General features: G+C 40.7%; 1 protein-coding gene across 1 annotated transcript in view; it reads left to right on the top strand.

The window, feature by feature from the left end:
• The window catches only part of MTUS2 (microtubule associated scaffold protein 2), a gene marked incomplete at both ends in the record, with an annotated part of 177,383 nt that overhangs the window by 101,840 nt on the left and 53,201 nt on the right, over window positions 1-22,342 (top strand). The window contains 3 exons of the mRNA XM_080612927.1: window positions 3,901-4,062; window positions 16,936-17,034; window positions 22,086-22,294. Coding sequence (XP_080469053.1) covers window positions 3,901-4,062; window positions 16,936-17,034; window positions 22,086-22,294 — 470 coding nt within the window. The remainder of the gene's footprint in view (window positions 1-3,900; window positions 4,063-16,935; window positions 17,035-22,085; window positions 22,295-22,342) is intronic.

Genomic DNA, 22,342 nt, shown 5'->3' with positions numbered 1-22,342 from the left:
AGCATGCGGGATGAGTGAGTGCAGCTGGGACTCTCCAAAGTAATTGCAACTCTTCAAACAACTTTCTTCTTCTTTGTATTTTTTTTTCACAAGTAGAAGAGTAGGATTCCTTGGAGCTCATAGTGAGAAGATGATAAAAGTGAGGCTGAAGGCCTTTAGCTCCAGTGGATTGTTAATAGTCTGTTAAAAACTCCACTGCAAAGTCAGCAGTGCTGCTGCTCGTAGAGCATAGTCTGCAAAGATACAGGGTGTTTTATGTAGGAACACCCAAATGACTTGCCAGGTGCTTCAAAGGCAAGCAAGGACTCTCCCCTAGATAGAATGCAAAAGTAGAGGAGTAGGAGGGAGGAGGTACAATACAACAGAGGATGTGATCACCTGGAAACTGTTCACGCACTGCACATCTGGTGTTTTGGTACAGGCTTTTACTGAAAAATGAGAACGGGTATTCTGGGAGGGCAGATGATACTGACTCACCTGCTGCAGATAAGAGCGGAAGGCATTATCTCATCATGGATAACAAGTACCATCTGATGAATAATCTTATTTAATGAATAATCTAAATTCATTCCTCCAAGTAAACGAAACCTTTATTTTCCTCTTCAATCATGAGGAATATGCATTTTCCTGGATCTTTAATTTAATTTCTTCTTTGAATGCTATTTGAAAAGAAAAGTAGAATACAGCACTATGTGTAGCAAGGTGGAGGTCACCTTGCCCTGCTTCTGGGGAACTAGATGTTGTCTTAGTGATATCCATGGAAGCAGCAAGCATTTGGGGTTTTGGGTATATTATACATGCATGTGTTGTTGTACCCCACTGTCTCTTTCTAAACTCCATCTCAGAGTGAAGAAGAAAGTGGGAGATACTGTCTTTTATGTTAAATATTGACTTCCCTCAGCAAATCCTGGAGATACTGATATTGCTATGGATAGCTGCCAGACACCCACCCAGCAGCTCTTACTACCCTTCCTCAGCAGGATGGGGAAGAAAATGAGGTGAAAAAGCTCATGGCTAGAGAGAAAAAGAAGGAAATCCTTTACCAGCTGCTGTCACAGACAGAACAGACTCAACTTGGTGAAAATTGTTTATTTCCAATTAAAATAGAGTTGAGTGGTGAGAAACAGAGAAAAAAAACCCCAAACAACTAAACCAGCTTCCCATCCACTCCTTTGTCCCAGGTTCAACTTCACTTCTTTCGCAGTTCCTCCACCTCCTCCATTGTGCAGTGCAGGGGACACAGGGAAGTGCAGTTGCAGTCAGTTCATAATAGTTCCTCTCCATCACTTTTCTTCCTTCTCACACTATTCGCTGCTTCAGCATGGGTCTTTACCACAGGCTACAGTCCCTCATGGGGTCCTCTCCAGAGGCCATAGCTTCTGCCAGGAGCCTGCTCCTGAGAGGGCTTTCCACAGGCTGCAGCTTCCTTCAGGACATGTCCACTTGCTGTCATGTGGGGTCCTCCATGGGCTGCAGTGTGAATATCTGCTCCACCATTGTCCTCTCCACAAGCCCCAGGGAAATATCTGTTTTACCACGGTCTTCCCTGGGGACTGCAGGAGCACCTCCTTCCCATCCTTCTTCTCTGACCCTGGTGCTTGCAGGGCTGTTTCTCACACTTTTTTGCTCACTCCTCATTGCAGGGCAGTTTTGCCCTGAGGCAGTGTTTTCTCCTGATGCAGGACTCCCCTGCAGCCCTCAACACCTTGCCACACACATCCATACAGCAATGCACCTTGTCCCCTTGAGTCCATTTTTTACTGAAAGATCAAAAGCTGAATCACCTTTTTAGTTTGTTTTTGAAGGGGTTTGTCCAGCCACAGCATGAGGTGCATGACCAGCTCCAGGCATTTCTGATTCAGGAAACCTGATGAGGCCATGTTTATCAGCTTTTCCCACACACACGCTCATTTCTCTATTAGCAGACCTCTTATCCTGTGTTTCAGACAGCAAAAGTGTTCGTAGCTGGCAGCAATTCATCTTCAATACCTAGAAAAGCTTTTTATCTTCTTTTTTTAATAACAGGTTATGTAACTCCCCTGGACACCTTGTTCTTCAACACAGAAATTGCTTCCATTTAGTCAGATTTGTGAGTCGAAACGTTCTCCATATAATAGGTTTCACAATAGAGAATAAAGGGTTTCCTTTAAAGAGCACTTGAATGGCATTTATCTGTGAAAAATAGGAATAATTTGCTCATCAAGGTTAGTGCCTGCAATTTAAACTTCTAAGCTGAGGAAAGAAAAGAGTTTTCTACAAGCAGTGCTACCCAAACCAACTGGGTAGGCACATATTTGAGACACTTCAGGAGTACAATGCAAACAGGCTGATGTGAATATACATGCTGTAACTTCTCTCTGGCACCTAGTAGAGGTGTCCTCCAGTACCACTGCAGAGGAGACTGGATCAGGCAGGGCTGGATTTTCTGCTGATGTGACTTTACTGAAGACAGCAGGGGGTTGTCAGCAGATAATTCAGAACATAATCTTAAATTCTTGTTACACAGGTGGAAAAAACCCACTCTGGGTACTTCGGATATAAAACGTTGGGGAGTTGTTATGTGCAGAGCACTGTAAACATGAGAAATGCTTCACGTTTTCGTGTTGCTGTGTAGAGTACAGTACACTCTTTTGTTTGAATTTTTAATGTCACTTGACAAAGGTCAAATGTGTTTGTAGAAGTCCATGTATACTGCAGGTACGTTCTTTAAATTAAACTTACATGCAAGCAGCCTTAAATACACAGCAAAACTTGAAGCTGTTTTGTCAGAGCCAAAAGGTATATTCTTCTTTTATCAGAAAAGAGGATTTTCTTTTCCAACTTACATTTTTTTTCTAGTGGATTTTCGGCAAAAAAGGCAAAATAAAATCTCTGCTTTTCTTGCACATATTTAAGAAGCCTACATCTTAAGAATACAGAAGACTTGGACAAGCCAATTATTAAAATAATGTTATCATTTTCTTGCAGGCAATACCTAAATAGTATTGGATTGTATCTTTTTAAAATAATGGGAATAAAAATTATAGCCCTTTAAAATAAAATCCTATGTATTTCTTGCCACTATCTCCACTCATTTTTTTCAAACAAGATGTTCATCCTTCTGTAAATGTTCAAGTCCAGACGCTATAATCTTTTGCTCCTCTTAGGCTTTCTACTCGATAGATAAAGAAGACAGTCCATCTTTGCCTTTTCCAAATATTAAAATAAGATTGGTTTCTTTAGAAAAAAGATTGGTTTCTATAGTAAATGCAGGAGGAAACCAAACCCATTAGAGGTTTTAAAAGAGGTCAATATAAACTGGAAACCTTGGCAACCTGAGGTTCATTATGAGAATATGGTTAAAATGGATGTGAGAGTTAAGGCAGATGTTTTGTTTGTTTGTTTTTCATTTTATTATTCAAATGTCCGAGTGTTGTCTGAGGGCTGTTTGTGGGAAATCCCTTCTGGGTCGGAGAATTTGGTGCCTTGCACCACTGAGCCAGTCTGTTGCCCATTACTTAACAACCGGCAACTCCCAAGAGTTAGCGTAACTGCGTAGGGTGACTCCTGTAGCAGCTGCAAAGCCAAAAGCCACTTGTCCACCTAGATACTTGAAATTCCTTGGTTTCCTTATGAGCCTTGCAGCCAGATACCTTTATGGAGCTAGAACAAAAGCAGGTATTAAGCTCCTGCTAGAGACAGACTCCAACAGCTGCCAAGACTCAATGTTTAAGTAAGTTGCTAGGAACTCATTATTTCTACATAACCATTTGTACTGGAGAAAGTTCATGTAACTCAGCCCAAGCTGCAATGAGAATATGTCTTTGTAGATTATAATTGCTGATACAAGCTCAATTGTATGCCATAGTTCACATACATTTTTTATGAACTTATAATTAGAGCAATTCTGGTTTCCTGCAGGTTCCAGCTTTGGAAATGAAGAGCAAACCACTCCTAAGGCACCTGCACCTTCTAAAGATGTCCCCAAGGGGAGCAGCAAGAGCACAGCACAGGTATCAAGCAACACAGCAACTCCACGCAGGAGCTTACTTCCAGCACCAAAAACTGCCACAGCACCTGCTGGTAAGTGCTCCAAACTTGAAACACCACCTGCCAAGACATGCAGAAAACTCGTTATGATGTTATTTTACTGCTTCCTTGCTTAAGTTTTATTATTGGGCACATTGCCCATGTGCTGATTTAGGCTCTCTTTGCTGTATTGTTTTTCAAACACATTCAACACCACACCTATAATCTCATTTTGTGAACTGTCTGAAGGTGAAGGCATTTAGTGTCCCTAGCTACACGTGCCAGAGATTTAGTGTATATATTATTGGTTCTCACCAAACAGCTTTTGAAAACATTGCACTGCTTTAAGAGACCAAAGCATTCTGTTGAGCAGACGATTCATTGCTAGGTATGCTTGCCAGGATGGGAATACTGTGCCCTAAATTTAAGCAATTTATGGTGTTTTCACTCAGAGAGGGGAAAGGAGACAAATGAAGAAAAAATACTCCAGGTCTTGTTTCCAAATTGTTTCCTTGCCAAAGCCCTCCTTCAGCTCAAGCCAGCTATGTCTCAAATCAGCCAGCAATAATTCATAGCATCTCACACAGGAAAGTTTACAGTTTTCTGTCAAATGCAGGATTTTTTGTTGAAATACCTGTGCATCTCTCCACCATCTCCTGCTCACACTTGTTTCAAGCTGCCCCTTCCATCGCCTGGCACTTGGACATGGTGTATGAACTCAAGGTTCCCCTTGGCAATGATGTAGGGGTGTATCTTCTTGGGTAGGACTCGCCACTTTAGAGAGAGTAAAGAGCAGTTCATGTTGCCTGCCCTTGAGGGCTGCTAACACTGGCCCATCTGCCTGCTCATTCAGAGGGGAGAGATGAGGGTGCCTGTGACAGTGAACATCTATTACACACTCAGCACTGGCAATGTAAAGACTTTAGTTTGGGTGTAATGGATGAGTTAAGGCTGCTCAATCATTGTGACTTGCACGTAGGGTCAATATGATTAGTGGTCATAATGATAAGTTTAAAAGCATGGCTGTAGATACTCTCTCGCCTGGTAGCAGATGTCATGTCCTCACCCCACCCAGCTTCAAGCACTTTCCTTACAACTAGTGGACAGTGTTCCCCCACCCTGTTCTAGCTCCTGTTTGTCCCATTGCCTGTCCCATTGCCTTTCTGTCTAATATGGACAGAAGCTTATCTTTCTGCACTGGGATGGCCCCTGGATGTCCATAAGCCAAGATCTCAGAGTTCCCTGAGGACCCTCATGAAAGGTATGGAAGTTCTTCAGGGCCCAAGAGGTATGCTGTAACCACAGCAAGCTCTCACACACTATAGTCTGTATGTGTCTCTGTGTTCATCCCTGCTTCCTCATGCCTCAAGAGATTCTTCAAGGCCCTCAAGGGAAAGGAACATTAGTGATAATATAAAAACAACAGCAATTTTTTAAAACATAATTAGAGGAACTTACTGGTGAGAAGACTATACCTGGACTGGTCATTGAACTCTTGCATGTGGCTGCCAAAGTCAATATTGCATCATTCCATGTGGAGGGGAAGGAAGAATGTGGTTTCAAAATTTATATTCCTAGAAAGCACTTCATAGATCACTATGAAAATGGGGCACATGAGGTGTAACATATTTCAGTGAGTGAAACATCCTCCACTGTGTTTGTGTAACAGTGGTGAAATGTGAATTTATTTGACTTAAACAGTACCTGGATTTGTTCCACAAGTGATCTGACACAAAGTAATTCTTCAAAGCCAGCCTGGTTTTCAGAGAGCTTTTCTATTGCTACTAGTAAGCTGGAACCTTGGAGCTGTGGGAACCTGAATGTGCCTGAATCTTTCTTCACTCCTGCAGTTTTCATGGCTCTACGTATTTCCTCATAGAAACAACCTCTAGCTCCACTTTCATGCATCTTTCCTTGCTTTTCCACTGCCTTATTGTTTCCCATTTCTATTGTCCCCTCTCTCGTAAGATTCTCCTTTAGGATTTTTAAATGCTTTTCTACTTCTGTCCCTAAAATACTGTAGCTTCATGTCTGCCTTTTTAAAGGGAACATTATGCAGAAGACAAATCAGATTTTTTGACTCAGCGTTTTTCTTTATAAAGACAGTTTGGATAGGCCTCTTCATGGTCTTAAGTAAAGGGTTGTGTATGTCTGTGCAGAATAGTAAGGATTTAAAAAAGAGAACACTTCAATAAGAGTACAGAAATTCCATCAAGTTCAAATCATATCTAACATTTAGATTTCAAAATAAAGAATTTTGCATAAGTCACCATTCTTATCCAGTCTGGCTCTTATTCATCAGAGTGTTTCATCTCTGGGTATGTCCTACTGGCTTTGATAACACACACCGCAAATGAAACAGGGAAGGAAAAAAACAGCACAAAATAAGAGACACAGACTTTATGCATTACTAGTTCCAAACACCCAGTTTCAAGATAGTTTAACCTGGTGTGGTCGGATGACCTTGGCTGGACACCAAGTGCCCTCCAAGCTTCTCTATCACTCCTCAGCTGGACAGGGGGAGAAAAATACAATGCAAAGCTGGTTGGTTGGTTCCTATAAGTACAGTGTTGTTTGTCTCATATTCTCACTCTTTCCCAGCTGCTGCTGCACAGCAGTTTTCCCGCTTCTTAAGTATGTTATCCCAGAGGCCCTACCAGCATCACTAGTGGGCTCAACCTTGGCCAGCTGTCTTTGGAGCTGGCTAGCATTGGCTCTCTCAGACATGGGGGAAGCTTCCAGCAGCTTCTCACACAAGCCACCACAGTAGCCCCCCGCTACCTAAATCTTGCCACACAAACCCAACACACCTGGTTAACTTACCATATGCAGAAAACCAGTTACTGCTATGATCAGTGCCTTAGAGAATCTGGTAGGGAAGATGAAGCTGACACTGTTCGCCTTATGTAGTCCAGCTTAGTGAAACACAAGGGAGGAAGAGGATGTGGTTTTTTGTCCAACACAGTCAGGAGTGAGTGTCTCCTACTGTCAGAAAAGTGTTTACTTCTATCATTTGTACTCACTCTGTGAAACAGACCCTATCTATGAACAGAAAATATTGATAAAAGGTTATACTTTTTTGTTTGTTTCTTTCAATTTCCCCCCCCCCCCCTTTTTTTTTTTTTTTCTTTTCTTTCCTTTTGAGCTTCCTTTTTCCTCTTCTGGTCCCTAGCTAAGTTATGCCATTTCAGGCTGCAGCACTATTTGATTAGTATCAGATTTGCCCCTAGACATCTCCAGCAAAAGCCTTTTTTTTTTCCCAGCTAGTAGCATTGGCATGATAAGCTTCAAAGGGCTATTTTAAGTTTCTGCAGAGGAGCTCTTCTGGCCTCTGGGCTTCTTTTGTTACAGGCAAGAAGATCTGTGTCTTTTACTACTTGTGCAGCCTCACAGGAGTTAGTCCTTGCCATGGAGGTTTCCATTTTGGAGCACTCAAATTAGCTGGAACCATGGTGTTTGATATGCAATCATGCTAATGTGGAGCACAAGATCTATCATAGGCAAGACTAATTGAATGGTTCAGGCTGTCACCTCTGATTTTCCACATGCTCCAAATCTCAGACCCACACAGAAAAGCAGAAAACACAACTTCATGCAAAACAATACTGATCATGCAGTAGGTATCCAGAAAGAGTGTTTGCTATTACATCAGATCATAAGTACTGAAGGGAAAAATAGTTACTGAGGCTGGCAGAAAGCTAAAGTTAACTCTTAATTTGGAATTCTAATCTATAAAATCTTTTTCTTTAAATAAAAGACTAATTTTTGCTGGATTTTACTACCTCTGGGAACAAAGCTGAACAATAAAAGTCCATAAAGAATTGTGAGAAGTTCTCCAACTTTCTTCCTGTTAAATAACCTTAATTTGCTCATTGTCCTGAGGTTGTCAATAGATGTTTTCTGTTTCATCGTTTATTCTCAGTGTAGTTTACTTCAGAGCATTTGTTATTGTCTTTGTATGACCCTCCAGTAACCATGTCTGCTTCTGTGGGTGCGCACAAAGGAAAACTCTTTGCCCGTGCTTCAAGTTGGTCAAAAGTGAGCTTGTAGGTGAGAAGCTGTAAAGTGCAGCTAATGTCATGCTGTGTCTGAGTTTATAGGCCTATTGGAGACAAAGCAGTATGGCTTCTGAACTGGATTTACTTCCTGCTAGGCTGTGTAGAGTATGGTGTTCAGTCCTTGTCTCTGTGGGTGCATGGGTACACGTAGGTATGCCTGATGCAGGAAGTGCTGTGTTCAGGCTTACACTGGAGAGCAGTCAGATTTGCTCTTCTCATTGCAAGGCTGTTAGTCTGACTCTGCTCATGTTTCCTAATCTTTGTCACAGCCAAGTGCAAAACAGGAGGCAGGTTTCAATCCAGCAGCCCATCATGGACTTTCCACACCAGGGATGTGATTTTGCTTTCTTATGCAAGCCAGAGTAGCAGAGAGACAGGAGGGATGCTGCTAGAACATGTCAGATCCATCAGAACTGGAAAAGAGTTGAAATTACTCTCTACCACTCTGAGGGGCTCCAGTCACCTGTCCAGCCTCCTCCCAGCAAGGCATCTCTGTTTGTACCAGCAAAGACTGGATGTAGCAGTGTATGAAGCCCATTTCCATCACCTCACTGAATTTATAGTCTAGCCTTGACAGAGAGACTCCATCAGGTGAACTAAAACTTGCCTGCTTTATTCTGGAAGGAAACTAAACATGTGAAGTAGGGGTACCTGGCTCTGTTATGCAAACAGTCAGAAGCAGATCCTGAACAGGCAAGTTTAGGAAGTTGTTGTTATATGCAACCAACAGAAGCAACAGAAACTATGTTAGTCCAGTGCTCTGATTTAATTTTTATATGAGCCAAGGTAGCAGCACCAAGGTAGCAGCAGATGTATCTGTGGTCAAATCATGACTTCTTTAAAATTATGGTTCCTCATAATGCTCAGTATCTGTTGGAAGCAAAAGTGGAAATAAATCAAAGCAGTGATAAAGACAAGGGGGTTTAGCAAGTCTGATACTGCCTCTCTTGCAATAATATAAGAATGCTGTCTGTATATCCTAATATGATAGGGAGCCATAAAAATATAAAATCTTCTGGTTTGGTATCTTTTGGACAGTTTTGCACATATTTTAAATGATGAAGCACAAATCCATCTTTTTAAAAATTGAACTCTATTAAATTGGGAGGAAGATGCTACAGATCAAATGAAGCAAATGGAGGAAGGGCAGCAAAGTGTCCATATTGCTTTGGGCTTTCTGATCACAGGCAAACAAAGGCATCTAACAAAAACTGTTTACAATTGTGTCAGATGCTGTATTTTAAACATGGCAGAAAAAGTTCATGGGTGTGCTGAAAAGGTCAGTCCCCAAAAGAATGTCCTTCAGCAGATAGAGGATGTAAAGGTTAAAAGTCTGCATGTACAGACACTGTAAAAGAATTGTGTTTAGTGCCATTGTAAAATGGAAAGAACAATCACTGGAACAGGCTACAAGTCCATACTGGGCAACTCTGTCATCATCGCTGGACATCATAGGGCAGGATAGAGGTAAAATCAATGTTTCAAATATGTTTGAAAATATGCTAAAAATTAATCCACCACACACACCTCTCTTGGGCCGCTGACACTGACATGTAATAAAGATGATGAATGTCATGCTTGGGAAGGCAGCCAATCTCATCTCTGCAACAGCAGCACCTTCACCAGTGCTCTGGACTGAAGGGATGAAATGTCTTGAAAACAGTGGAATGAATAAAACTCTAATATTCTTCCAAACTATCACATAATGGCAATTGCTTGCACAGACAATCTGAACAAGAGAAGAACAACCATGATGTAGGAAGATGGAACAATAGAAAAGACAAATCACTTAAGATGTTCTTGCATGAATTATATGGATTATTTTATACCCAGTGACCATTTTGGATGCCCTTGTATTGAAGGTAGTCTTTGTTCTCAAAGGGAATGCAGCCAAAAGAGATCCAGATGCAAGTTTTTCTTGTGCTAAAATGCACGGACACTGTGTATTGTATACAGCATATTTTACAGCAGTAAAAGGAGGAAAAAGTATTTTACAAAAAGAATGGCAGTGATATCAATATTAATAATATTTGTGAAAGAGTGGATTATCAAGTGATGTAAGAATTATGTTTGCATTTCAGAGATGCACATTTTAACCATGCATGAATAGCAAATTAGTTCACAAAGCAGCATATCTACCTATATTAATGAGTGGAAAATAACCAACAAAAATCACAATGAATCTTTCATATGCTAGATGTTACCTAAGAAGATCCCTTGTGCTGTAAATTCTCATTATAAAAAAAAGAGAAGACTGCTCAAGAGACATTATACTCCTGATATTTCACAGGAAAGTGCTTGACAAATAGATTGGACTACAGGGAATAGAACATGTTTGATTAATGAAAATGGACTCCTATAGCTGCTGCTGTGCAGTGATTCAGATGATTAAAAGAATTCTGGCACGGGACAATAGCAGTGGAAGATCGTTGTCAAGCAGATTGTTTTGAAGACACGAACTGGTTGCCTTTCAATTAGTCTATGAAAAGAGTGCACTTGATCGGTTTCAGTTGTTGCACAGCCCTTTTTAGTTTGTTAATAGACCCCTTTCATGTTTACATGCCTGTCAACATATAAAAAATAAAAAAATAGCATACTTGACTAGAAAAAGTGAGTCAGGTCCTTTAATTTCACTTAATCATATTACTTGCCCTGAGAAATACAGTAATAACCTAAGTAATATTTACCATATCTATTATTATTTTATATTTTGTTTAAAGGTGAAAGCAGCTCTCCACTGGGAACTTTGCAGCTAAGATCCACTTCTGAAAAGACAACTTCCTAGACAGCAAGTTGAACCTAAGTCTACAATGTGCCCTTGTAGCAAGAAAGACTAGCTGCATACCGTGCTGCACTACCGAAAGTGTGGCCTGCAGCAACAGTGGTCCTACCCTTATTCATATGTGGCTACTCACAACTGTGTTCATTTTTGGGAATCCTAGGACAAGAACAGTGTAACATACTGGAATTAGAGTAGTAAAGGGCCACCAAGATGGTCAAGGAACTGAGGCACACGACAGGACAGGTCAGGAGAGGAGATTGGGAGATCTGGGTTTGTTCAGAGGAGGCAAAGGGAGATCTTATTGCAGTGTTTGGTTATCTAATTGGAAAGTAGCAAGAAAACAAAGCCAGACACTTCTCAGAGGTGCACAGTGACATGGCAAGTGACACCAAGCACAAGCTGGAAATAGGAAATTCTCAATGTTTAACCACCTGTGAGGATGGTCATCATTTGATCACCTCTGGATGTAGTCAACACTACGGCTGATTGCCTAGAGTGGAGGTGAATCCTCCATCTCTAGAGATACCTATAAGTTAGCTGGACAAAACCCTGCAAAACCTGCTCTAGGGCAACCTGCTTTGAGCAGGAGGCTGGATCAGAGGACTTCAGAAGTCCTTCTGACAAAGCTGATGACTGTGTAATTCTGTGTGCTACAAACATCTTAGGCCCAGAGGTGAATAAATGTGCCACCACAGGCACAGCAACCAGTGTGTTGTTTTCTAGTGCTGTGAACTCTTTTGCACATTCAGGAGTGACTCGAGCAGAAATGTCTAACTAAAAGATAGGTCTGCGCTGGGGAGCTGAGTGCATGGCTCCCACAAAGTCAACAGAACTTGCATGCAGTTCAGGAAGAGAAAAGAAAGTATGGTTCAATCATTCTATTTAAGGATTTGAGAAGTGGTTTACACCTGACCAGCTCTGCATAATTTTATTCTGTTCAAGTAATACTCCTTCCTCTATGGTCTCATCTCTGTTTTTGTTCAGCCACATCATTCCCTCACAATATAGAAACCCACTGAAAATTCAGCTTGGTATCTCTAAACCCTCCTGTCTTGAAACTTTGGTTCACCTTCAGCATACTAAGGCTCCTCTAGACTCTCTAGCTTATGCCTGCAGTCCTCATCCGAATTCCTGAGCATCAGGTTGCTTGTATCAGACCTCAGCTCTGTCCATCAGACTGGACTTGTCCACCCAATGGTCTATGAAATTTGAAAGCTAAAGGATTTTATATTTTCTACGCTATGTTGTGGGGTTTGAGGGGTGTGTGTTACACCATACTTATCTCAGCTTGGTTGTTATTCTTATTTAATGTTTACCTCATATACAATTGACATTTTTTCCCGTTAGAAATCACCTAATTTGAGCACAATGACAATAGCAATAAGGAATTCATTTGCGCAGCTTATTTCTACTTGGCCCATTAAATTAAAGACAATCAAAAGCATTGTTCAAAAAAACTCACCCAGTCAATTCTTGTGCTTTTACATGTACCAGTAGATCATAAGTAACAGGGAAGGCTGTTAAATACAATCAGTCAAGGTGAAAAATAAAGTCGGTGTTATCACGGCTCTCGCTAGCAAGTTTACAATGTACAATGTACTTCTTTTAATCAGCTTCTGCAAAATCCAGACAATGCAACCTCAGAGGCAGAGGGATGAGCTAAGGTCAGCTGAGAGAGGAAAAGTGAGCACCAATGCTCTTGCAGGGATGAAGGGAGAAGATCCTCCAGCCACTTTATTACCCTTTGTAAATGTTTTTCATTAAAAGAATAGTGAATATGCAGTGGGTTACACACAGGCTGTTCCTGTACTGAATGTAGGGATGTGTTGTACTACTCTGTCCTGGGAACCACTCTAAAACATGCTGTAGCACAACTGTGTGAGGAAGCAACAATAAAATGCCATGGGATACATGTGAAATGGCATGAAGAGGTTGTTTTAACTCTGCATCTAATGTTGGATGTTCTGGATTCCCCTGAGATTTTTTTGTTCAGTCCAAAGAATGTTTCGTCAGGTTTATTTTTGCCTTTGTTTTTTTTTGTTTGTTTTGTTTGTTTTGTTTTTTTTTTTAATACCAGATAAAGAGACTTTCCTTTTTAACACAGAAAGAAAGCAATCACTTTCAGATGAGTCAATGGAATAGTCCTTGTCCTTCTTTTTTTCTTATCAAATTGACTTTGAATTTAAAACAAGCACAAAGGGAAAAGCACAAGAGTTAGCAGCTTCTACTTCAACAATAACGTGGTCTTTCTTCTACATCTACTTATTTATTCAGAGTCTTTCAGTGTCTTACAGATCACAGGCAGTGGAGAGTCTCTAGAGAGAATTAGACTGCTCTTACTCCACAGAATCCATATTTTCAGCTTTGCTCATCTTATCTCAAACAATGTGTGCATGAATGTGTCATTACTCACTAAGATCGCAACTAGTTGTGGGTATCAAGGGGACAGGCAGAAGAAAGCTCAAAGTGGTTCTTTGTGAGTGACTGAAAACTCTTCCTTGGGTTTATTTAAACTTGCAGACTGCGTTAGTTAACTTGGAAAATACGCTTGAGAACAGCTGGAATCCAACTGAATGCAGCCAGTCCCACTGAATTGTTAATGATGTCTACAGCATATTGGGATTTGTTTTGGAGTAAATACATTTGTTAGCATGTTTTCAGTCTGAAGTGTGAAACCAAATTGAAGCCTACCTCACTGTCCTGCCTTTTAAAGACTCAGAAAGGTACAGGCAAATACAAGCGCTCATTCTGCAGCAGCTCTTGAGAAGATGTTTCAGATAAGGCAAGCTTTATCTCTGGTTCTTAGGCTAACATTCAGCAACGATGGGGGAATGAAGAAGTGGTTTTGTTTGTCTGCTGTTTCTCCAAGTGACGGATTTAACATGTCTGGAGTGTTTTGCCTTGTATTTCTAATGATTTTGACTTTGCTCCTTCTGTTTGGTTTGAAGCAGGCTATGCGTGTTGGTTAGGAAATGTAAATGCCTTTACAGAACTGTGCATTTGGATGCATTTTCTGAAGCAATTGCTGTAACCACACTAGTAGAAACAAGAGCAATTATTGATGCTCACAGCTATCTTATGGCCTGAAATATCCATTACTGTATATAAGTACAGTTTTTAAAAAAGAGGAAACATCAGGAGATTTGTAACCTTAGATGGAATGTAAATTCATATGAAAGTTAGTAGTTTGTGGCTTTTATTCTTGGCTACTGGAAAGATTTCTCCTTGCTCCATGAGCTCCAGTAGTGGAAGGTATTGGCAGAATCTTGGAAGCTGTTTCTGGAAGCCTGGAAGTTAGTAGTTCTTCCTGCTCTGCCAGGAGCCTTTTGTGAAGAGGCTCAGTGCTAAGAGCTTTGATTACACAGCCAGCAGGTATAAAACTGATGTATGGGCATTTAGCACAGAGCTAACTGGAATTCCACATTTCCAGCCTGTGGGCAATAACACTAAGATTTTGAAGTAAATTTTGTTCCAGGTTAGAGTTAATGTACCTTTTAAAAGTCAAATTTAGAACAAAATTAAAACAGTTTGCAGGTTCAAGAAATATACACCTGTGGTGCCTAATTTCCTTTCATAATCTCATTTTACATTTTTTTATGGTTTTATGATTGTATGCACAACACCTTTTAACATTATAAAATGCAAGTCAAAAAGACAGTCAAAGTATTATTTGACACATTCAGTTGTAATAGCAACTGAAACATTTGTCTTGTTTCCTCAGTTACAGTGGAGCATCAAACTTTGCATGTACATTATAACCTTTGAGTTACTGCTAGTACACCTCAAGGTAGAAAAGATTGAACTACATAATCTCCTGCTGTGCATACCCTGTGGTACAGCATTATGTTGATCATCATGCCAGTGCTCCCCTACAGAACTTTTTAAACCTAAAATTCTAGAATTCTGTGAAATGACAAATTCGGAGCCCAAACTCCTCTCATTTAAAAATTAATTTTCCCTACAGGAACTTCTCTTGAAATCAGCATGTTCTCTGAATGTTTCTCTTTTAACCAACCAACAGTTGTTGTTTCGAAAGAGAAGGGAAAGAATAAACCCACCTTTTAGAAAAACATTCGGAACAAGCCCTTATTTGAGGTCTGATGCTAGGGACGGCTCTTCCCTTAAGATATCCCTGTGGGTGATGAGCTTAGCAGAACAATAATGGTTTGCTCCTGTGAACTGTCTTTTCTTTTGCCTGCTGCATGCTTCCTAAATCCCTCTCTGCTAAGGAAGGCCACAAAGAGGCCACCAGGACCTTTCTACATATAAAGGAGAAGCTGAATAACCGCTAGCTCCACATACAATGCTCTCCAGCCACTTCCCAGGAGGGCTGTACTGTGCATTGGCTTTTCTCTTGCAGCACAACCCTTCTTCACTTCCCCAGCTGCTGCATTGCTGCCCCTACCAGACCTCAGGAGCAATCCTAATCTTGTAAACTGAAGAAGGGCAGTTATCCTCATTTTCTGCCCTTGTTGTTAGTCCTACTCTTCTGTCCTTGCCAAAGTATCTATTTGCACCTGTGATCTGCTGATGTCCCACTTCCCAGGGCTGATGTCCCCATGCAGCCACCTCTCCCAGATGGCACCATCTGCACCTGCATGCAAGTCTCACTGCTCTCTGCAGACCTCACCTTGCCCTCTGCAGAATGGTGGTGATTGCTGGCTTCTTTGCTTCTTTGCTTCTTTGCTCTGTTTTCTTTAACTGAGCTCTAACTGGGGAATTGTTCCTCATTTTGTGCTTAAGGCTAAGAGTCTGAACTAATTCCCCAGATATTCTTCACTGAAAATGTCTCAAAACAAAAGTATTTATATGCCTCTTGTTACCACTGAAAGCATAAGGAAAACTCATTTTCCCTACCATCGTCTGTTCAACATTTGCGCAGCAAAATTCATGGAAGAGCTTGGTATATGGCATATTTGCACATCATATTTTTATTTTGAAAACCACATTAAAAATAAGGCCTTATTGCCATGAAAAAATAATGCTTGAATTTGTAACTTTATAAATTATACCTTCTTAAACAAGCTCTGGTTTTGCCTCAGAGCTCCCATCTCAGGTTGCTTTCACTTGCTCCTTAGTAATGAAATGGCACCATAAACTTATTTTATGTCCTGCTTTTCAGTAAAATACAGTGTAGTAGGTGGCAGACACAGGAAATTTATATCCTCAGTCACGTCACTGTGAAAAGTATTAATCACAAATAAAAACTGTATCCTCAACATGTCAAATTTATAAACAGCAGAGAAAATTGAGATGGACCAAAGGAAAGGTATGAAGAATGCAGTCTTTACCTGCCCCTGATGACTGATGGTGCAATTTGCCTAAGAACAGTGGAAGGGGGTCAAAGAGGTTCTTAGACTGTCTCCTGTGCCATCCTCCCTCAAATAGTTGGGCTCAGAGCTTGTGTGTGTGCATGTGCTTCTCACAGAGGCACTCTTCCAGCTGGAAGGCACTCTGAATGCTGAGAGACAGTGCTAAAGAATATGAAGCTTGGCTTCTGGCGTGTGGCTCACTGGTTGCAAGTCCTCATGCAGACAAGGTGAAGGTGAATGATGCATCAAAAATAAGCCTAATACTGCAAATGTGACTAGCTGAGGCTTTGGAGAGAACAGAAAGCCAGTCATCCAGCAAGTGTCCCTGAAGATTTTGATCCCCATATAAGTCATCTTTGTGCAGTCCTACTCAGCTTCTCCTCCAGCCCAGGACAAGGATGCACAGCAAAGTAAAGGGACCACAGAGCTCAGAACAGATAGGATGGACTACTGTGTAACTCTTTGTGCTTTAATGGCATTTGTCACGATGCAGATGGCTGGAGAACCAAGTGAGTGTGTAAGGCCTTCTTCTGACCTTCTTTTGTGCTGTGTATGTCAGCTCAGCCACATGCATGCAGTCGTCATGCTTGCAGAAGTGGCAGGTTGGCATCCAACATAGTACTGTGTAGAATCATTCTGCACGAAGCCCGGGATGTGTATTCGTGAAATAATTATATTTTGCCATTCTGGTGTGTATGTTAGTGACATAGTTCTGTACAATTGCAAACAGAATTATAAAACTGATTTCTTTCTACCTTCATTTTTTTTAAAACAGGTCTGAGGAAAGAAGTACAAAAAGATCAGGATGCTAACAGACCAGCTGTTTCATCCCCTAAGAAATCAGCAGTAACAGCCACCAAGCTCCATTCACCAGGTATTTACGAACCTAAAAGCACTGTTTCAGGCAAGATTTAAACTTGTTGGCTTTGCAGCTCTTGTTAACACACTAAACTCTGAAACCTACTATTGTAAAGCGAAGACTGATTGTGTCCAAGGTTCATTAAGCTTACTGTGAGTGCAGCAGGCTTTATCATACCAATCCATGAGCTGAATAGACTTTTGTTTTCTTTGTAGCAACTGTGCAATCATCTCCCCTTCAAAATAAAGATTTGTTGCTATTACATGTTTAAGGGCACAGAAACATTTTTTTTATCTTTACAAATTTCTTATAGAAAAAGAGAACAGATAGATACAGTGAAATAAAACAAACCTCAGACAGTTACCTGGAGTGATAGTATATTACTCAGAATCATCTTTTACTATTGGGCAGAGGCACTAAATTCCCTGGGCTATTTATATGTGTAACTGGAAAAAGTATTATCTATAGAAATAACCTTCAGAATGCTATTGGGGCATTGTCAACTTACTCCTCAGTACTGAGCACAAACACATGGTTTTAGCATTTCCAAATACCTTTGTTTAGTTACTCAAATTAAGAGAACTTATTTCTATTTATGTCTGCAAAGTGTACATTAACAAATGTATAAGGTACCTAAAGGCTTCTGTAAGGCTGTCTTTTGGGTGACCTAAACATTTTTTAAATGGGCAGTTTTCTTCTGTTCTGCTACCTAGTTTTTCAGACTCAAATACTTTAACTGTCATCTCTACAGCTCTATGGTATTTGATTATGGTGGGTAACAGCCCGTATTTTTTCATTTGATGGTGAAGTATAAGACATGTAGAGCAGCTCTTTAGATCCTATGACTTGCATCAAGAGTCTCTTCATGCTTGCAAATTCCAATCCCTATTCTTCTCCTTCCCAAACAACAAAATCAAGAAAATTGAAGGTTAAATTTAATCTTTCCAAGGACCAACAGGACTTAAAATTCTTCTCCTTATATAGATATGAGGTTAAAAAGATGAACTTAATATTGTCCTCTGAATTTTATTCTGTTCAATCTATTTTCCATGTGGTGAGATCATCAAGAAAGATACAAATTAAAATTTGTTGTGGAGAGTGCCAGACCAGCAGCTCATCAGGGTTTACAATGGTGGGAGTCCAATTTAAGCATCAGCACTGATTGTGGCTGTAGCAGCATGTAACAGCACAGCTGATATGCTTCCACTAGAATTAGAAAGCAAAATGAAATGGGCATATTTGTACTGTGTATTTGTATTGTCTTAAGGAGGCATGCATTTCCACGGGTGACTTCACGATTTTCAAGGCTTAAATTTTTGGCATATCCAATTTATGAGGCCTCAAAGGTTTCCTCTTTCTCATGAGAGGTTGAGTACCTACCCTCTCTCCGTCAGATTGATTTAGGATTTCTTAAGCTTGGTTGTCTGAAATTCTGGCAGCCTAAAATTGTTTGTCACTGTAAAGATCAAATAGGAAAATAAAACCCATCTTCATTTATTTTTTTAGAACAGCCTTTAGCATGCTCTGAAATAACAACAGCAACAACAAGGTGATGAAGACAGACAATTTTTCACCCATTTAATATTTTAAAAAGTAATCGAAGCAGTCATTAAACAGACAAGGAGTGAGTGCAGCAGGGACCAGGGGGCAGTAGCATAGGGTTTCCTCCATCAGGATCACAAACTCATGAAGCATTTACACTTTGTGATAGGAGAGCATGTGTCCACAGGTAACCCCACCACAGCTACATGTGGTTCTAAAATTTCCGAGTGCTGTTTCCAGGTTGTTTTCCCTCTGTTACTGGCCTCCTCACATGCAATTCCTTTTAATCAGTGCTGGGGTTTGACTGTCACACAAATTTCTATTAGCCTTGAATCTGATCTTTGGAATTTGGATCAGTCCTCCTGAAGACTTGCAAGAGATGCAGAGTCTTGTTAGGGTCTTAATTTTATCTATTGATTCAATACCATTCCTGAAATCTGTGTATAGGAGCAGGAATATCTAGATGCAGGTCTCTCCTTCCACTCCATTTTAGGATGGTGACATCTGTCACTCTACAGATTGCTTGTTATCAATCCTCTCAAAGTAATTTCACTTTCCCTACCAAAATGTCAGAAATTGGACAGTTAAAAGGCAAATAAATTGCATTCCCACCCAAATCCTCATGGACAGTGTTAATTAGGACTATATACTTGTTATGCCTCTTTAGTTCAAACACTGGTAGATAAAAAAGACCTAGGAGTTTTGAAGAGGATCAAAGGTGTTCAGTGATTTCAGTGTGTGCTAGGCCTGCCCCTCTGGTCCCACCATCAGCAAAAAGGACATTCGGGACCAGGGCCAGCATCATTAATATATAACCTGTTTTGTGCAGAGCAACAGAAGAGAGACATCAATGGCAGAATAAGCTTAGTAAGCTGCTTTTCAGACACAAATGAAGCGAGAAATTCAGATTTATCCCTGAGGAGAACAGAACAGTTTAATTTACAAGGACAGCTTATAATACTCCCAAGGACAACATAGAGATGTACACTTCAAATGTTCCAGTGAACAGGAAAGCTAGAAAGACATAAGAAAAAGCAACCTGAAAGGTTTATGTTTTAATTAAAACTTTATTTCAAGAGCCTACACCCCCTTCTCCCTATGCTTTCTCTTGTAACCTCACCATGCTTTCTTAACAACCCAAGGCTTGAACCCAAATGTCTGACTAGAAAGACAGACATTTATGGCTCTTGCTTTACTGGATTTCTTATTTTGTGGTAATACCTACCATCCAGTTAAGAGCCCCTTTACGTGAATGAAAGGATCTGTAAGAAACCATTGTTACTTCACAAAAAGGTGTACTGGCTTTAACTGACCTGGAAATGAGTAAAGGCAACAGCTGTGCTGGTTGAACTTTCTTAATGACAAAGTCCTCTCTAATATCCCGTATTGTATTATTAAGGTCTTGCAACATCATAAAGTTAGTTTTGCAAAAGCTGGTATTCCTCTTTGGAAATCCAAGTCATGGGCACAAAGAGTTTCAGAGGCTGTTTTGCACTTGTGGCTATTTGCAGTTGCAGTATGAGATTCCTGAAAACATGAGGGAGCATCTCTGCTGGAGCTTAGCCTGGAGCCAGAACATAGGCGAGCAGATTAGAAGATACACTCCCAGTGGCTTCACACAAGCTTGGGATATGAACAAGCAGGAATATCCTCCTGGTGTATTGCTCTGGCAAAGCCATACTGCTTCCCTGCCTGAACTAGTAAAATTGCCTTAAGGATCCATCTGCACACCCATGCCATAGTCATAAAGATCTAAAGTATCAAAAGTCCATCTGACAAAATTACCCCTGGAACAACGCTCTACATCACAAATTGGTTCAAACTCATACTGTCATATCCATCTCTGTGGAAAGATTCTTCTTTTTTGGGAAAGGGATAGATAGTATCCATGGCAGAAGACTGTTCCCTGTTACATTCATTGCTGAGAACTGGTTGGAGACATTGTTTCTGCACTGTTTTTCAGAAACTGTATATTATAACACAAAAAACAAGATAGCCTTTTTCTTTATTTTTTTTCAGATTTTTGCATATCCAACCCTTTTTGCTAACACAGAAATGTTAATTTTTCATCTGCATCCAGACCAATGTCCACCATCTCTATTAACACATGGGAACAAATGTCTATTTTATCCTTCTTTCTTGTTGACTCCAGTTCCTAGGCTAAAGCCTGAGACTAGTGGGAAGAGCTGAGGAAAAGAACCAGAGATTCTTGGCCTGTATTTGGGAATGAGCTAAACAGCATCAGCAGAGGAGAACTGAGGGCAACAAAAAGAATTAGTAAGCTGTGCAAAGGTGTTGCCCAGCTGACCATGTTTGCAGAGGAGAGTTCACAGAAAGCTAAGAAGATACAGACAAAACAGATTGTCCAAGCAGTGGCAACCACACACTATCAGAACATTACCCCTTCTTGCTTCATCTTCATAGCTGAGTATATCCAGAGAAATGAAGCAGGATATGAACTTAACATAGGATAAAAGCCTCACTTTCCTGAGGTGGCTTACCATGAGTAAACTTTAGTTCTTGTGCCATCCATGTGAATATGACACTGTATTTGAGCTGATATCCTAAACACAAGCTACACTAGTGGTTTCACATCTTTATACAGGATCAGACCTGCTTCAAGCCAACTTGGAGCATGTCAGAGGAGCCAAAGTCCATCTGGACCCATTTCTGCAGGCAAACCACATAGCAATTCTTGTGTGACCTACAGTGCAGAGAGAGTAGCCATGCAGAGCCAGTAGGGTAACCAGTCAGCCTCATGTAGTACCTGGCAGCATTTCTGTATGTATCTGGTTTGCACTGCAACTTTAGAAGTGTTCTACAGGGGAGACAAAGGGGACCTGGCAAGATAGACTGCACTATTCTTGATTAAAAAAAATAGTGATCTATTATCTAAAAAAAATAGCAAGCGACCCATGCTGTGTTTGCATTCAGAGAAGGACAGCTCCAGCCCCACATTGTCCCATTTGGAGGCAAAAGGAAATCTGCAAAGGCAAAGAAAATCTGGCACCTCTGTCAAGTCACCAAGCTTGGCGTTCAGGTGGCCAAAGAAATCATATACAGACTGTAAATGTCATCCAATTGTTTTCCATATCTACCATAGGATAAAGTGAATCTCAAGCTGGAAGGGCCCATTTCTCTTACTGTCATTCAAGAGCAGTGTCGTATATCAAGATGCAGACCTCTATTCTTGTAGGTTTCTAACACAGGTGAGATGAAGCCTTCCTCTAACAGCCTCAGCTGTCAGTAAGACACTTAGGAGAGCTCTTCTCAACTCCTAGCAGACCTTCAGGCTCAGATCCTGAGGCAAGATGACTGCTACAAAGCTTTGAGCTTTGGCCTCTAGGGTAATACGTTTTACTGTGTTCTTGCTTTTTTTGGAAAGTCATTACATATCTGCATGAATGTTACACACGTTTTTCCTCTTTTATAAGGTTGAGCCCAAAGGTCTCAGAAACACATAAAGGTCATGTCTATACATATGAAGTAAGTGACCTTGATGGTCTTTTCTTTTTCCTCTCTAGGACATCCCAAGCAAAGGCCAATGACCCCAAAGAATGGATTCTCCCCCAAACCAGGAGAGAGTCGAGATGCTGAAAAGCAGTTCATTCAGAGATTGAAGGAAAAGTGTGATGAGCAGTCCCGACAATTAAGCATTATTCGAAATGAACTTAGAAGGGCCAGCTGTGGCTTTGATGTCTTTGCTATAACAACACAGCACTTTTTCAGGCAGGTAAGTGCAAGGGGCACTTTACCTACTTTACAAAGGTTCTTTGCCTTT

The sequence above is a fragment of the Psittacula echo genome (genome assembly GCF_963264785.1).
Source record: "Psittacula echo genome assembly, chromosome: 3".
Lineage (NCBI taxonomy): Eukaryota > Metazoa > Chordata > Aves > Psittaciformes > Psittacidae > Psittacula > Psittacula echo.
This window is presented reverse-complemented; position numbering and strand designations above follow the sequence as displayed.